The sequence below is a fragment of the Diabrotica virgifera genome, chromosome 5 (assembly GCF_917563875.1).
Source record: "Diabrotica virgifera virgifera chromosome 5, PGI_DIABVI_V3a".
In the NCBI taxonomy this organism is placed as follows: domain Eukaryota; kingdom Metazoa; phylum Arthropoda; class Insecta; order Coleoptera; family Chrysomelidae; genus Diabrotica; species Diabrotica virgifera.
Genome location: NC_065447.1, coordinates 74,739,928 through 74,758,977, shown reverse-complemented (window position 1 = coordinate 74,758,977; position 19,050 = coordinate 74,739,928). Strand labels below are relative to the sequence as shown.

Sequence of the window (19,050 nt, the reverse complement as noted above, 5' to 3'; positions counted from 1 at the left end):
TAGCCTTCTTAAATCGTCAGTCCATCGTGTACGTGGTCGACCGACGCTTCTCTTATCTTCCCTTGGTCTCTATTGCAATAACCTCTTTGTCCATCGCCCATCTGTCATTCTGGCTATGTGTCCTGCCCATCTCCATTTTAGTCTGGCTATTAAATTATTAAATACCTAAGAACCTTAAATAATGCTTATGAGAATTATTAACAATCGATTGACTTAAAAAATGGGCATTTACCAACCGGTTGAACAGGCTGACTTCATTAAAGGATATAGTACATCAGACCATCTAGTTAAAATGAGAACATTGATAGAGACGGCAAATGAATACCAACTACCCGTATTTCTTGCCTTAGTAGACTATGAAAAGGCATTCGATAGTATTGATACGTGGGCCATAGAATAAGCTATTAATAATTATACAGTAAAACCCCCGTTAACCGAAACATCGATTAACCGAAACGGCTGACAGTTTCAATAATTTCGTCAATAAAAGCAAATTTTTATCGCAAAACGGAAATAATTCGATATTAATTTGTCAACATCGATTTCATACAACTAAAGAACCGAATCGAATGAGGCAAAACCTCATGACTTTCTGAAAATGAAACGATGGAGAGATATAGCGGCAAAACATCGTTGTCAAAGGAAATACCCAAAAGTAAATAGAAGATTTCTTAACACGCTGTTCATTTTGACATGTGTCAAACATGTTCATTTTCCTTAATTTTGTTGCTTTATTCTGTACTTTGACAAAGAATACTATGTAACTTGATACAAGAAGAATACAAAAACAATGTTATTTTTAACCGAAATTCTTGTTATCCGGAACGGCTTCCTCCCCAATTATTTCGGTTAACGGAGGTTTTACTGTAGATACGAGATTCAGGTAACGAATACATAATTATAACGCAACTATGACAGGTACAACTAGACAAACATACAAATCCCATCCCCATTAAGAGAGGATGAGATAGACAAGGAGACGTAATATCGCCAAAGATCATTAACTTAGCCTTAGAAGACAGCTCCCAATACGTCATCATCATCATCATAAGTGGCTCGACAATCCGTTGTGGATCTTGGCCTTCTTCTTCTTCTTCTACGGCACTACAGCCCAAATTGAGCCTTGGCCTCCTTTATTTTTTGCCTCCACCCTTGCCTGTCTGTGGCTGCTCTTCTCCATACACGGACTCCTAAAAGGGCTTGTGCGTCGCTGTTTACTGTGTCTTCCCAGGGCTTTCGTGGCTTCCCAACCGGCCTCTTTCCTTGCATTCTAGCATTCAGTGCTCGTTTTGGTAGCCTATCCTCTCCCATTCTTATCACATGTCCGGCCCATTGCAATCTTTGTAATCTAATGAAGTCTGACAGGGGCGTTTCCTTATAAAGTTGATAAAGCTCGTTGTTGTATCCACTTCTGAAGATTCCGTTTTCCCTCACAGGTTCTAGTATTCTCCTAAGTACTTTCCTTTCGAATGTGTCGAGTTTGTTTTTGGATGTTTCTTTCAGCACCCAGACTTCACTGCCATAGCATGTTATTGGTCGAATTAAGGTTTTATAGATTCTAATCTTTGTATTTCGGTGGACACTTTTTGACCGAAATATATGGGAGAGGGCAAAATAAGCTCTGTTTGCCTGCGTTATTCTCTTCCTTATTTCTCCATCTTCTGATCTTGGCCTACTCGCAAAGAAATCGCCACTCCTGTCGATTCCTAGCAACTTCCCTCCATCTTCTGACCCCTAGAATCTTTAGGTCTTCTTCCACATCATCAATTCATCTTCTTCGTGGTCGTCCTCTACTTCTTATGCCCTCTGGTTTTGAAAAAGTTAATCTCTTAGTGTACTCGTGATCTGGCATTCTAGCAATGTGTCCAGCCCATCTAAGTCTCTGCACTTTAACGAATTTCACAATATCTGGACCTGTGTATAACTGATACAGTTCAAAGTTGTATCTTCGACGCCATAGCCCATTACCAGAGAACGGCAGTTCTCGCCAGTGGCGCACACCAACACCCCCTACACGCGACACTATATATACACGAAATTTTCGATTTTCTAAATCTGACTGATTTGAAAGATGGGCCAAGTCCCATCTTAAAGTTCAGGAAATGACTCACCTATTTTTATGTCAACCATCCATTTTGGTCCAAGGGTGTGGATTTTACGGCCGTTTCTATTTAGGGTCTGTTTTTCGTTCTCGTCCCCAAAACTCCCAAAAACTTCAAAAATTTAAGTCCGACCTTTGCGGCTTCTAATAGTACCTACTGAACATTACCTTTCCAACGCATGTCTAATTTTAAAAATCGGTTATACCATTCAAAAGTTACCGAGCTCAGAAGTATGACTCAATTTTTATTTAAAAAAGGGAAAATGTTTGTGGATATGTATGTGTGTTTGAAAGTTAAACAGATTTGAATTTTCTTTTCTGTGTTTGAAGAGGGGGTCAGGGCCGATTAAGAACCGGTGTAGTTAATGACTTTTGACCACCCATAAGCCAGCTAGAGGACTTGGTAGGTACAAAATGGCATATTTTTTGGGGGTATATATCTTCGGATCAAGAAGAGACAGGAGAACCGCAAATACACCAAATCAATAGTGTTGAGTTAAGCTTTCAAATGGTGTTCAAGCCGTCAGGATCAGACATACACACGGCTCAGTATAGCCGAAAAACTGAAAAACTATACTTTAAAAATTTTGGTTTTTCGACAATTACTCAAAATTTCAACCTACGAATTGCGCCAATAACTGAGCGTTTGTAGAAGGACTCTAGACGAATCTAACGGTGTATACGTCATATGCGGGAAAATTCGAATTTTTAAGTTATAGGCTTCATAAGTATGATCAAATCTATTTCCTACGGGAAAGACGGTTTCTCAAGCTCAATAATTCCTGTAATAGCTTCAGTTCTCATACTTGACCTTAGATCCATCAGATACTACTGGTAAATACGTTTCAAACTCATGTTTACTGATCAAAATCGGTTAAGCTTTTTAGAAGTTATTAAGCTACAAAAGTATAATCCAATTAACGATTATTCCCGAAATGGTTTATGTAGTTGTAGTGATTACGACGCTAAATTTGATCTGGCAACGGGCAATCCGACTTCATTTATCGGTCATCTCAATATTTTTTTTCAATCTATTTCGAATAGAAAAAAATGTAGTGTACATTCGATGGACACTAGATCATTTGGGAGATAATGCAACAAAGGTGACCATTTATAAAGCTTAACGAGTAATAGAGGAACATTGCATTCAACTTCATACATTTAATTTATAAATAACTTTGAAAAACTCCTGATACAAGAATAAAAAACCGCTAAACGCCTAAAAATGAGTGGCGCATACAATATTCCAGCTACAAAAGATCTGATATGAATATTACGTGGCGCGAAAGTGTATTTTCATTTTGATGTAAAACAAAATTCTAGTTTTATTTTAAAAGATTTTTCCATAATATTTCCTAAATTTGAAGTAAACGCGCCACAAAAGAGTTTCAAAATTCAAACTGTATCAAAGTTACTCTTTTGTGGCGCGTTTACTTCAAATTTAGCAAATATTATGGAAACATCTTTTAAAATAAAACTAGAATTTTGTTTTGCATCAAAATGAAAATACATTTTTTCGCCACGTAATATTCAAATCAGATCTTTTGCAGCCTTTAATATTGTATGCGCCACTCATTTTTAAGGTGTTTAGCGGTTTTTTATTCTTGTTTTCATTTACGGCTCCAAAAATCTTTCTAAGAATTTTTTTCTCAAAAATACCAAGAAATCTTTCATCATTTTGAGATAATATCCACGTTTCAGCCCCATATATCAAAACCGGTCTTATTATAAGGTCTCGTATATACAGAGAGAGTCTGTAAAGTGGAATAAATTCAATATCTCAAATACTAATTGTTTTTTTGGAAAATGCTCAGACCCGTCGATTAGTATTTCAAATTGTCCTTTTTGACATTCAATAATAATGTATACAGGGTGTCCCAATTTAGAGATATGACGTCATCGTCGATTTTCTTAAATGGCAACACTGTAATTTTGATAGCTAATTTTATAGGGTTTGTAAAGTTATACATAACTGCAAAATATCAAATTTTTATTCTCTACCATTTACAAGATAATAGAAAATAACAAAGTTATATCTGTAATTTGGAATATATTCAATAATTAAAATACTAACTGTTTTTTTGAAAAATGCCAGACCCGTCGATTAGTATATCAAATTGTCCTTTTTGACATATAATAATAATGTATACAGGGTGTCCCAATTTAGAGATATTACGTTATCGTTGATTTTCTTAAATGGCAACACTGTCATTTTGATAGCTATTTTGATAGGGTGTGTAAAGTTATACACAACTGCAAAATTTCAAATTTGTATTCTCTACCATTTAGATGATAATAAAAAATAACAAAGTTATGAAAAAGAAGTAATCAACTAATAATTGAATTTAATTATTTCAATAAATTAAGCAAAAACTCATAATCTTGCCCTCAATTATTGTCAAATTGTCAATGGGCAACGTTATGAGCATTTGCTTAATTGAAATAAATAAATTCAATTATTATTTGATTACTTCTTGTTCTTCATAACTTTGTTATTTTTTATTATCTTGTAAATGGTAGGGAATAAAATTTTGAAATTTTTCAGATGTGTATAACTTTACATACGCTATCAAAATAGCTATCAAAATGATAGTGTTGCCATTTAAGAAAATCAACGATGACGTCATATCTCTAAATTGGGACACCCTGTATACATTATTATTATATGTCAAAAATGACAATTTGATATACTAATCGACGGGTCTGAGCATTTTTCAAAAAAACAGTTAGTATTTTAATTATTGAATATATTCCAAATTACAGATATAACTTTGTTATTTTCTATTATCTTGTAAATGGTAGAGAATAAAAATTTGATATTTTGCAGTTATGTATAACTTTACAAACCCTATCAAATTAGCTATCAAAATGACAGTGTTGCCATTTAAGAAAATCGACGATGACGTCATATCTCTAAATTGGGACACCCTGTATACATTTTTATTGAATGTCAAAAAGGACAATTTGAAATACTAATCGACGGGTCTGAGCATTTTCCAAAAAAACAATTAGTATTTGAGATATTGAATTTATTCCACTTTACAGACTCTCTCTGTATGTACATATTGAGCTTTACTGCACATTTTATATTTTTATTTTTTAAATGTTTCTGGAGACCGTGAACAGTTCTGTTTGCTATTGCTATGCGTCCTTTTATTTCGTCGCTTGTCGTGTTTATTGAGTTTACTAACGATCCAAGATATGTGAATTCCTTGACTTGCTCAAAGGTGTGGTTGTTAATTTGAATTCTCGGTTCGATATTTCGGGAGTTTTTAGAAACCAACATATATTTGGTTTTTTCCTCGTTTGCCACAAGTCCTAATTCACTTGCCGCGTCCGCAAGCCTTGTAAAACACTGCACCATGTCTCTCATACTTCTGCCCACTATAACGATATCGTCAGCGAATGCGAGAATTTGCGTCGAAAATAGTCCCATTCATTCTAATATTTAATTTTCTGACTGCCTTTTCCAAGGCAATATTAAAGAGGAGGCAGGCCAGCGTGTCCCCTTGTCTTAGACCATTATTAATGTCAAAGAACGTCGAGTTTTCTCCTTGTGAAAAAGTGAAGTGAAAAAACCCGCCTCATGTTATTGCATGGGCTGGAATTATTTTAAATTATCGGTTTGGGCCATATTTTTTTGAAGGCTCCATAACTTATCACACTTATTTATCTGCAGATAATCATTATTATTGCAATTGACAGCTCAGGGCACTGCTGACACTATTTGTTTTCAACAAGATGACGCCTCGTTCCATTTTCCTCTCGTTGTTCACAAACGCCTGAATGAAATCTTTTCGAACCGATGGATTTGACGTGGTTCTCCAATTTATCGGCCTCAAAGATGTCCAGATTTGACAGCGCTGGACAATTCACTGTGGAATTTCATTAAATAGGTGATTAGAAATGCAGATATATTTCGAATGAGGAATTGCTAAAAGGTGTGCGCCCAGATTTTACGTCAATAACTCCGGACATGCTGAGATGGATGAGCATACGAACACGGCGTCGTACCAAGTTGCGTTGCGCAACTTGGTACGACGAGTTGTGTTGCGACAATGCAGGTATTCACACCCATGTTTTAGATAAATAAATAATTAACAAATAACTTACAAACAAAATTGTGTTATTATTTTTAGACTTTCCGGCCACCCTATAGATAAATAGACAGGTTGTTGAATGCAATCTTATATTCCTTCTGGTCTTCTTCTTATTTATCGTTCGTATACTTTACAAATTTTAGAAGGCACGAATTTGGGTTGTCACCAGAACTTGGTTCCAGTAGAAATCTTTAGATTTTTGTATCTAAAACGTCTTATTGTTTATATTTTATTGAAGATCTGACCCCTAAAAAGTCGGTTTTATACACGCCTCTATATCGGCGTGGCTGAATAAAATGTGGTGACTAAATTAATTTTAATCATTGTATTAATAATATAGGTACCTATACTAATTATAAATGATGCGTTAGTGAATTTTTCTGCAGTTTTCTTATCTAACGCTAAGAATACACAGCAGTCGATATGAAAAACATGGGGCTTTTCAATGTTGTTCTGGTGGTAAGTTATCTTTGTTTAATTTTATTACACATTAACAACAAATACCCTTAAGAGCGTAGACGCAAAATTTCGAGCCAATGCTTTTTAAATGCATTCAATTTTTTTTTCGAATCTTAAGATGGATATTTTTGAAAAATTTAAACGCAAAATGAAAGATTGCATTATGACCGAGGGCCGAAAGTCCCTGAAAACTTCCATGTTTATTTTAATAAGTAACAGGGGTGAAAAGAAGAGAAAATTTAGTGTGATTTTTAATTTCAAATAGGTGTATCATTCAAAAGAAACTTTTTGTTTATTCTAAAGCGTTTTCGGCTCTCGGTAATAATGTAATCTTTCATTCTGCGTTAAGTTTTTCAAAAATATTTATTAGTTTTTCAGGATTCGAAAAAAATCATTTAAAAAGCATTGGCCCGAAATTTTGCGCATACGATCTTAAACCGGGAGTGGTCGCGCTCACTTTCTGTAACGTGAACAGTCGCGTGTTAGATTTACAACAAATTTTTATTTTATAGTATTTTTATTTACTTGCTATGTTTATTTACTTAGAAATATTATTTCTAACAATTATTAATGCTAATTGGTTCTCCCCAAAGCCATAAATTCCACAAAAGGAAGAAGAAAAAAATACGTACGCATTACTACACCCTTCCTCGAGGCACTTACGAAATTTTTTCAAAATTGCAAAATTTTTCATCAAGTTATCGCGAAAAAGGATAAAATGTGAGATTCTATCTAACGGCGCGACTACTCGCGGGTTAAACATAGTAAGTGAATTATTAAAAAAATATTTTTGGATCAATAATATTTTTTTAAATAATTTCTGTTTTTATATTTATGTTATATCAATAATTGAAATAGTCAAATGGTTTTTAATTGGTATATTTTTTGGGAAATGTTCAGAAATGTAGGAGATGTGGGAGAAGAAAATCCGTACCCTATGAAATACTCTGTTTTTGTCCTTATTATTTTTCTTCTTTAAGAGCGTAGGCGCAAAATTTCGAGCCAATGGTTTTTAACTTTAAAATTTTTTCGAGTCCTGTGAAAGCTAATAAATATTTTTGAAAAATTTAAACGCAGAATGAAAAATTACATTATTACAGAGAGCCGAAACTCCCTGAAACCTTCTGTAATATTTATTTTAAAAATTTACAGAGATGAAAAAGAAGAGAAAATTGAGTGTGACTTTTAATTTCAAATATCTCATTCAAAAGAAACTTTTTGTTTATTCTAGGGGACTGTTTAAATTAAATCCAGTCCTTTAAATTTTTCAACCATGACACTATCCTTCTTCCTATACTCCTTCCTCATCTTACTTTCTCTGTATTATCAGTCTTAGCATTTCATATCGCTGCCCCCTCATTATGTGTCCCAGATCTTGTAACTTTCTTATTTTTATTGTGATTATTATTTCATATTATTTGCCGATTTCTCGCAATATTTCCATGTTCGTTTTCTTCTATTCGTATTTATGCTATTCTAGGAATGCATACTTAGTACGAGGTAACATCTCAAATCTTTTACTCTCAGTTCCAATCTAAGGACTTAATTTCAGAGAATTGTTTTCATTTTTACAAAGGCATTTCTTGCTATTTCTATCCTGGCCCCTATTTCTGTTGGTTGATCATTAATTTTTCTAAAATCCAGGTTCCCAGGTAGGTATTTATACTGTATATTTTCCAACCCTTTTTATCAGTACATCTTTCAAGTATATGTTTGTTTGTATATTTGTTTTCTTTATTATTATCATACATTTAGTTTTTTTAGTCATATTTTTCACATAAACTGCCGGTCTTGTTTAGTAGTAGTTGTTGTTCAGCAGAGCTTGCCATAATCACGGTGTCATCTGGATATCTTATGTTGTTAATAGTTCTCCCGTTAATTATTATTCCTTAACTTTCAGATAGTAATACTTCTTCAAAAATGTATCTATACTTTAAATAGTAATAGAAACATAATACATCTCTGCCTAACATCTCTTTTGATTTCAATCTCTGAACTGAGTTAATTATCGTTTACACTTTGTGCTCGTTATGCTTTACGTGCCCTCCGAAGCTCGGTGGCGGCCGCAGCGTAGTGGCTATGTTACTGGCTTAAAAAGCTGGAGGGCCCGGCTTCGAATCCTGGCACTGACACCTCTCTGCCTAACACATCAAGTCTAAATGAACGTCTTTATAAGATCATGCAGACAGCTGTACTACTCTCGATGGCCAGATGTGTGCGAAAATTTTTGGGAGATACTCCAGCATACCAAGTCACCTAGGGCTCGATAACACGGAAAAGGTTCCACCAGAGCTCAATCCTTTTGATATCGTAGGCATTTCCCAAGTAGCACAATAAAAACATTTTAGTTTTATTTAAGGTTGATAAAGGTTTTATTGTGGTAAATAAGAAGATAATGGTTTTAAAGTTACCTTGTAGATATACTGCCAGAACTTTAAAACTGTTAAGCATTTGTCACTAGTTTTAAAGTATCTAATAAGAGTATCAAATAAGTTTTATTATAAAACTTATTTGTAGTTTTAAAATGGTTTATTCTCAGTTCACTTTAAAACTAATTAGTTTTATGAAGAACTTCCAGACTATATGGTTTTATTAGATTCTAGTTTGTGACCTTTCAGTTTTATTGCAATTTTAAAGATTCTATTAATATGGCTAATAAAACCTATTATTAAAACTACTTGATCTCAAGACTATTATGTCAGTAAATCGTATGCCTTAAAACTATTTTTTAAGTTTTCTTTGAAGTTGCTTTCTTAAAAGCAATTATTAGGCTATATTAAAACCAAACGCTCTTAACTGAATCAATTTGGTTATCGTAAAGACTAAACTATGTTTCTTGTTAGAAACAATAAAACTAAACTCATCTCCTCTTCTTTTATGTCCAAAATGGTCGACCGTTTGTTTTAGAGCGAAACAGTGGTGTAGTGTGCTGTAAAAAGTGGAAGTACAGTTAGTATGGAACAAAAAGTCGCAAGTACATATGTACTTAAAATATATACGAACTGGTCATTACGGCTTATTTTTCAAAGAATACAACACACACAGCACTACGACGCCCCGATTTTAAGGTTAGATTCACATTAAAACCGAGTGGCAGCATTAAAACTAAACGGTTTTAATTCCAAGGCAACCTTGCTTTTACGTGGAACATATGCTCTTGGAAAGGTAAAAAATAAAACCATTTGATCTTAACAATTATCTGTCGATAGACTAAAAATAGTTTTATTTGGTTTTCGGCCATATTGCTTTCTGGGCATGCTGAAAGCCATGATATATTACAATATAAGGCTTACATAAAAATTATAAATAAGCAATTTAAAGACATAAATTCGATTTATTTTAACATGAAAAAATTAAAATAGTAAATAAAATTATTTTTCTTTCAAATTATCTAATATTTTTCGGATTTAAATTGTTTTATTATTATTATTATTTAATCGCCAAAAGTCAGAAATTTTAGGACACGTGAGTTATTTAGACCTATTTTTGTTAACATTATCAATAAAGTTGGGAGCGCGAGTGTTTTTCTACCTTGACAGTCGGAAATAACCAAGTACTTTTTATTATTTTATGGTTACAAATACGTATCTACCTTTCATAACACATGTAAAAATGTGTTGGCCTATATGGAGTATATGGGTTTAAAGAAACATTTAATATGGTAAATGGTCTTTAAAAGTCTCCAGTTAAGAAACCTTTTTAAGTTTGCTATAAAACTGCTTGCACTTAAAATGTCTTTTAATATGGTTTTAAAAGCACCTTCACAGCAGCTTTAAAACCAGTTCCTTAAGAAAACAAAGTTTTAAAAAGGTTTTTAATTTTGGTTTTATTGACCTCTTTCAGTGTAGGCCATTTTATGATGAAAGCGGTTTTATTGCAACCTTAAGGTTTACTTAAAAACCAATTGGTTTTAATTTTAGTTTTATTCTATAGTTTTAAAGCATCCTTAAAAGACTTAATAAACCCGTTCGTTGCTACTTGGGTTGGGATGAGTCAATTTTTCCCTTAGAGGGAATGGGAGCCGTATGGCTAAATACAGAGCAATCAAGAGCAGTCTTTTTAAAGATAAAGAAATTTCTGAGTAACCAAAGACTCAATCAATTTACAAATACGATATCGGATGGTAAAATGTTATATCCACTCTATTATCTTAATGGTGTCTAAGCCTGGACTGCTAATGTTGATTTAATGATAAAGCTGGAAGCTTTTGAGATATGGCTTTTTAGGATAATTTTGAAATAGGTACCATGAACCGATCATATTACGAACGAAATGGTGTTGCACAGAATGGGAAGAGACAGAGAACTTTTGACCACCATTAAAAGGTGAAAGATAGCATATTTAGGGTACATACTTATAAATGAAAAGTACGGAGTTATTGCAGCTGATTATAAAGGGTAAAATCGAAGGAAAAAGAATCCTGATAGACGACAAATATCCTGGCTGAAAAACATTCGCGACTGGACCGGGTTAAACACACTTTTAAGAAAAGCATGAGATAGAAACGAATTTGTAATGGTTATAACTATAACCAACCTTTATTAGTGGAGACGGCAGTAGAGGAAGAAGAATGGCGAGGAATATTGGGAACTAATTTATTATCAAAACCCTTTACTTTAAATCAATGAATACCATAATATGAACGTTTGCTTATGTAATACTTTATTTTTCGATCAGAAATCTTATTATTAATATCGCATCTGTTGTTGATCTACCTTGTAAAAATCCAACCCTACGGATATTTCGGTTTCCTTACGTATCCGTCTTAATAATTATCCTCTCTCATATTTTCTTGACGTGACTTCATGAAGTATAGTCCAGGGTAATAAGGATTTTCTCGGGATACTCAAAGATCCAGGTAGCTGACTACTTGTTTAGTTATTGTAGACCTATAGGAAGAAAACCTACCTGTTTCCTGCCTGGATTTCGCGTCCGTTTTTAATTGTTAACAATTTAGTGCAAAAATCGCGATTTTTTCGATTTTTTGCACTCCATTCAATAACTAAATAGTTGACATAAGATTACAAAATTCAGTTTTTTAGAACATTGAAAAACCTTCAAAATGCCGATTTTTTAAAGTTAAAAGTTAATTTGTTGCTAAGCAAACTGCAAAATAAGTGAAAACCGTTATTTGTTAATAACTTTTACTAAAACTACCTTAGAACTTTAGTGTTTTACCCAAAGTTAGATATTGGGGTACTTAACAAACCCTCAAAATTTGAGACCGATCCATTAATTAGTTTAAGAGTTATTCTATTTGTTTATCCCAGAGACCTTTATTTTGCAATAAGATAAGACAGAAAATAATGAAGATAGAGCAATTCTGAGTATGCCAAATAAGTAGAAGAGTGGTAGTATCAAAATATATTAAAAAAAGATAAAAAATAATTAACATAGTCAAAAATCCTAATGACAAATTTTTAAAATTTTGTAGTTTATAAACATTTAGAATAACTTTAAAAATGTTGTCCGTAGAAACAATCTTTTTATATATTCGAAAAGATAGTATTTTAACACGAATTTTCAAATAAAAAAATTTAGCCTGGGCACATTTGGGACAAAGTTAGCCATATTTTTTTTTAATTCACAGCTAATTTGTTTATAATAATTAAGGAATCTCATTAATGCCATTATAAAGAATGGGATTTGTATTTTTGCTTAAAAAGTTTGCACATACATTATACCTTCACAGCACCCTCTACGATTTTTCAAAAATGTAGTGCAAGCGATTACTAGGGGGAACCTACAAATCCAGCGAGTTAAAATACCGAAAAAGCAATTTCAAACGAATATAATTTGCTGTATCTCCGGATCAACTCAATGGATTTTGATCTTTCTTTTTTAATTGGTATGTAATTTTTACGAACATTACAAATATGCAATTTGTTTATAAATTTATTAATTAATAAACAGTCTAATTTGTTTAAACAATTCTTGAAAAAATATTTTTTTTACAAAAATCTATTTTTTTAATTATAGTATCATTAATGATCACAGAAAAAGTTAAAGTACACTTTAATAAATAAATGATTTTTATTAGATAATTATTTATTGAAGATAATTTATTTATTAAAGTATACCTTAACTTTTTCTATGATTAATAGGAATAGTATGATTAAAATCATGGATTTTTGGGAAAAAATTATTTTTTCAAAAATTGTTTAAACAAATTAGACTGTTTATTAATTAATAAATGTCTAGACAAATTGCATATTTGTAATGTACAGAAAAATTACATACAAATTAAAAAAAGAACGATTAAAATATATTCAGTAGATCCCGAGATATAGAAAATGATCGTAGTTTTAAGTTGCTTTTTTTAGCTTTTGAACTCGTGCATTTGTCGGCTCCCAGCTCCCCCTTCACTTACCACAACTAGTCACCAATTGAACTACATTTTTAAAAATTCGTGTAAAATACCAGCTTTTCTAATATGTAATATGACTTTTTCTACGGACAATATTTTTAAAGTTATTCTAAATGTTTTTAAACTACAAAATTTCACAAATTTGTACAAATTTTTTAGTACATTTTGATAGTATCAGTTTTCTACTTTCATTTGGCATAAGCAGAATTGCCATATTTTCATTATATTATTTTCTGTCTTATGTTGTTGCAAAATAAAGGTCTCTGGGATAAACAATTAGAATAACTCTTAAACTAATTAATGGATCGGTCTCAAATTTTGAGGGTTTGTTAAGTACCCCAATAAACTTTGGATGAAAACCAAAGTTCTAAGGTAGTTTTAGTAAAAGTTATTAACAAAGAACGATTTTCACTTATTTTGCAGTTTGCGTAGCAACAAATTAACTTTTTAACTTTCAAAAGTCGGCATTTTGAAGGTTTTTTAATATTCTAAAAAATTAAATTTTGTAATTTTATGTCAACTATTTAGCTTTTGAATGGGCTGCAAAAAATCGAAAAAATCGCGATTTTTGCACTAAATTGTTAATAATTAAAAAACGGACGCGAACTCTAGGCTGGAAACAGGTAGGTTTTCATCCTATAGGTATACAATAACTAAAAAAGTAATCAGCTACCTGGATCATTGAGTGTCCCGAACATGGTCTATTTCTAGCTTATTACCCTGGACTAGTAGTTTTATGGCCCTGTAGTTTATCCAGTCGTCTCGCGAATTCGACAGGTGGAGCATTCAGAAGTCTTGCTTCTTTATTTGGGTGATCTCAGTCCTTGTTTAGGTAATTTCTTCATATTCTTCAACTTAATATGTTACTAAAGGTTATTATTACTAAAAGTATCCTTTAGTAATGTATTAAGACTTTATCAAGTGTTGCGATTATGGCCATCAGAGTAGATGGCACTTTTGCAGCTATCCACTGGTACCTAGTGGGAAATATCAAGAGACATTCTTTGACCTACCTTTTTATGAATTTATATCTAGCCGGATCTCTGATAATGCAAGATTATGCTGAAACATGTAAGATCCTGTTGATACCAATTCATATACAGAGGGTTTAATGGATTGTGCTTTCGCGCCATATATTTGGTTTATATAATTGCATGATAAATTAAACCATCAAAATAATAATATTTAGCTCATTTTTCATGATTTCTCTATTTTTTAGTTGTTTGTTGCCATGCTTTGTGTCATGATGACCTCTGCAGCTCCAGCTCCAGCACCTGTTCCGCATCCAAATCCTAACCCACAATATTTAGCCTATGGAGCATATGGATACCCTGTGTCTTATTCGTATGGTTACTGGCCATCTTATGGTAAGCTATTTCTAATATTATTATCCTTTAAATATTAGTAGTATCAGTTTTAAAAAGTAAAAATATTTTTATCACAATATCTATATCTATACTCGTAAGACCCAGAGCACACGTGCGTGTATAATTTTAACTCGAGATAATTTGCGACATTAGTTTCTACCGTCAAAAGATAAAAATCCTGTCAGTGTCTTCCTAAGAACACAAAATCTCCTAAACGTGGTCGAAAATTGGTGCAATAAGTGGATAGTAACTCTGAACCCAACAAAAACAAAATGCATCATATTCATATGCCGTCCAGTCCAATGAAATTATTAATTCTGTGGAAAATCGATATCAACTTCAGCCAATAGGAAAAGGCTCATATTCAGGTCGTCAGTGAACTACTTAGGAATCATCTTACAAGAATGATCTTACACTGATCTAAAAGCAACTTTAGATAGGATATACAAAACAGACAAACACTCCTTCTCCTGTACACACTTATATTCGAGCAATCATTGAATACAGTGGAACCCCGATAAGTCGGCCTCCGATAACCCGGACCGATTTTCATCAGACAAAACAAACATTGTTTCACTTTGACTGAGTTTCTTATCAAGAAATAAACAATACTGTATACAACTGTACGTAATTTAGATGTATTGTGCATATGTAGTTCTTGTTTTTGCAATTATAATGAGTATACATATGTTTATTATTTATATGTATTTTATTAATTTTTACCATATTCTCCGGCTAACCCGGATTTTCGATAACCCGGATCGGCCGCGGTCCCGATTAATCCGACTTATCGAGGTTCCACTGTACCTACAAATCAATGATATATGGCTACCAAAATCAGTCAAAAAAAAAACAAAATCATCAGCGGCATGCGTCGCTTTCTACAATAACAAATACGAAAAGGAATAATGTATAATTCTCCCCAATGAGTCAAAATTCATAAGATATCAAACATTCTTACGATTATTGGGAGAAAGAAACTCCCGGAATAGGAAGTTTACACTCAAAATTATTCCGGGTTAAATCCCGAGTCTAACAATCCAAAAAAAGCATCTTCACACTCGTTTGTTCCAAAATTAGTTTGGTTTTCCCCACTTTTTAAATGTCCCTAAGCATTCCCTTACCATTTAAAGCTTTGATGGCTGCATGACTATCGGATACAGTGGAACTTGGATATTACGGCCTCGGTAGTTACGTCACCTTGGTTGTAACGTCAATTTTTATTAGGTCCTGCCAAAAACTATTCGATAATATTATTAAAAACCCGGTTTAGCGGTAAAAATAAAGTAACCCTCGTCTATAGCGTCATAAAATTTTACAGTAGGTTGTTGTTTTTTCATTTTATGAAGAATAAAGTGCAATGCGTTTCCAGCTTTGCGACATTGCTCCTTCCAAGAATGTGAGAAAGGCCCATTATCCCTTTGTGCACAGTTATGTGAGCTTGGCAGTTTATGATTTCTTATTATTTGTCAGTGCTATCATAAAGAGTCAAATTTTCTGCTGTAATAAAATAGTGCAAATAATGCTGTAATCAAATTTTGCCTGGTTAAATTTTCATTTTTTTCTACCTCTTTTATAACGTCACTCTGATATAGCGTCATTTTTTTACTGGACCCTTCAATGACGCTATAACCAAGTTCCACTGTATTATGCACACAGTTAAAAACAATAGCTATAGACGCTTTAGTCCATACGTGGTAATCAAGGTGAGAATCCTTAATATTATTTGCAGAAAAAGGAAAAGCATTTGGAATCTATCAAGTCTTTTACGCAGTGCCAAACCACACTGTTCGTTTAAATAAACAATATTTAGTTGACTTACTTCTTTTTCTTCAGGTGCTATATTACAATAATTGTTCGACGCTGGCGATCACCATGGCGAAGGTTTGTCGATCGTCTAATACACGGAATAATTGTACATTTGGTATATGAGTCCATTCACGATTTTTTTGTCAAGACACCTGTTTTCTTTCTACATTTGACTTAGCTATTCTTTAATTTCGATTAAATTTTCTAACAGTAAATAATTGCTTTGTACTAATTTCTTCAATCTGAAAAATATGTGAATTAGGCAATGCCACAAACATGTTCTAGGTACTGCAATATATTTATTACCTTGTCTTCGACGTAAGTTGTCAGAGATATGGGCATATGTGTTGTTCTGCATACATTTTTAAAATTATACGCCGAATAAGGTAGTTAACTTAGTCTAATTTTCTAGATACTTGACAGTTTTGTTTTAGTCCAAATAGTAGTCTCGTTTATAGCACTATCTTTTCCTTCCTGTTTGGTTGACCTGGTTGCTGCTATCTTGTAGAGAAAACACAGTTTATTTGTCTGTGGATAAATTAATTCTTACCGTATACCAATTCGAAAAAATTTTCCATGGCGACGAAGAGGTGTGAGCCGATGCGTTGTCATGATGAAAAAGCACTTTTTTCGCCAAATGGGGTCATTTTTTCTGCAATTCCTCGTCGAATCAGCCCTGTGACCGTTTTGCCCTTCTTACACCAAAAAACGGTGGACATTACCTTTTCGACCGATAGAACAGTTTTCGCCTTCTTCGGAGCACGTTCACCAGGTGAAGTTTTTTATAGATTGGGATAAGCATAAACAATCTTTTTGTTTTATTTATGCACTGTTCAGCTATTTTGCTTCTTTCTTTGAAGATTTTGAAAATATATGGTATATAATACATATTATTGTATTTTATTAATTTTTGATTAATTAATTAATTTTTTATTTTTAGGATACGCCTACGCATCTCCATATTATTACATTTAGGTTATAAGAAAACAAAGTCCAGGTTCAAGTGTTTTATATTTGATAAATAATGTAGTAATCTTACATATCGAATAACATAAGAATAATATGTAACAATTTCTCCAGTTGTCTGAAAAAATATTTTATTTTTTATTTTGTTAAACATGTTATAAAAATCCGAATTTGTGATAAAATATTTATCGATAGCATATTTTATTTTTCCACATACAGTCGAATCCCTGAATCTTTACCCGTGCGTCATCATGTAAAGCATACGAAATAAGTCGATGATCAGTCGGAAATTGAAATTTACTAAACGCAACAGCAAGTCACTTACTGTCACTGGTTGTTGCGTTTAGTAAATTTCAATTTCCGACTTATCATCGACTTATTTCGTATGCTTTAAATGATGACGCACGGGTAAAGATTCAGGGACTCAACTGTAGTCATGTATTCAAACATAATTCTAATGTCAATATTAATAAATAATAAAGGTTGTAAAATATACACCAAAAAAATACTGAAATCTGTAGTATATGTCTTTGTTATATCACAAAACACACACGACAAACTCAACAAAATCTTACCAATACCAATTCCAAACAGTGCAGCCGATATGTGAAACAATTGTGCATTTAATGATGGAAGCATATAATTTGGACTACATATACTACACATATAAAGGTTCAAATTCAGATACGAGGCCATCTCAGATTTTGCCTTTTACAAAAATGGCGGGCGTTCAAAATGACGACTATACATATGTGACTATTTGCACGATAACGTTTGAACGAGACTTCCGATTTCAACCAAATTTGGTACATAGGTTCTTTTTTTGATGTAAAAGAGCGAGGTCTTGAACCGGAAGAATCGGTTTACCAAAAGTTGTGTTTTTACTGTTTTTTTTTTATGTAAAAATATGTTGTTTCTTTTTTCAATTATTTCACCCCGTATATATTAATTTTTCAAAAAGTTAATACCGTATAATATAATAATATAGTAATATTATTTTTTAGGAACTATTTGGAACTTTTTAGTTATGTTAATTACCATTGAATAAATGCATAACTTATCTTCACATGTACCTATGTACGGCAGACTGATGCAAATATTATAAGAATTATTGTGCATTTAATAGTAGAAGCATATAATTTGGACCACATATACTACACATACAAAGGTTCAAATTTAGATATAAGGCCATCTCAGATTATGCCTTTTACAAAAATGACGGGCATTCAAAATGGCGATTATACATATGTGACTAATAGCACGATAACTTTTGAACAAGACGTCCGATTTCAACCAAATTTGGTATATAGGTTCCTTTTTTTGATGAATAAGATCGAGGTCTTGAACCAGAAGAATCGGTTTACCAGAAGTTATGTTTTTACTGTTTTTTTTATGTAAAAATATGTTGTTTTTTTTTCAATTATTTCACCCTGTATATATTAATTTTTCAAAAAGATAATACCGCCATTGAAAAGAGAGTAAAAATGCTTTTTGCAAATATTTTGAAATTTTTAGTTATGTTAACGCATGTAACGTATCTTCACATGTACCTATTTGCGGCAGATACATTTTTAATTCCCGCCATTTTTGTAAAAGGCAAAATCTAAGATGGCCTCATATCAAAATTTGAATCTACGTATGTGTAGTGTGTGTGGTCCAAATTATATTCTTCTACCGTTAAATGCACAATAATTCTTATATTATTTGCACGAATCTGCAGCACATATGTTCATACGTACATGTGAAGATACGTTATGAATTTATTAAGTGGTAATTAACATAACTAAAGATTTCAAAATATTTTCTAAAAAATATTTTTATGCTCTCTTTAATGCCCGTATTAGCTTTTTGAAAAATTAATATATACAGGGTGAAAGAATT

At 32.6% G+C, this 19,050-nt stretch overlaps 1 protein-coding gene across 1 annotated transcript; it reads left to right on the top strand.

The window, feature by feature from the left end:
• Positions 1-6,495: 6,495 nt before the first annotated feature.
• Positions 6,496-17,363, top strand: LOC114342874 (neuropeptide-like 4). Its single transcript, XM_028293677.2, has 3 exons — positions 6,496-6,660; positions 14,247-14,394; positions 17,144-17,363. The coding sequence occupies exons 1-3, from the start codon at positions 6,625-6,627 to the stop codon at positions 17,176-17,178; spliced, it is 219 nt and encodes a 72-aa protein (XP_028149478.1). The 5' UTR covers positions 6,496-6,624; the 3' UTR covers positions 17,179-17,363.
• The last annotated feature ends 1,687 nt before the right edge of the window (positions 17,364-19,050 follow it).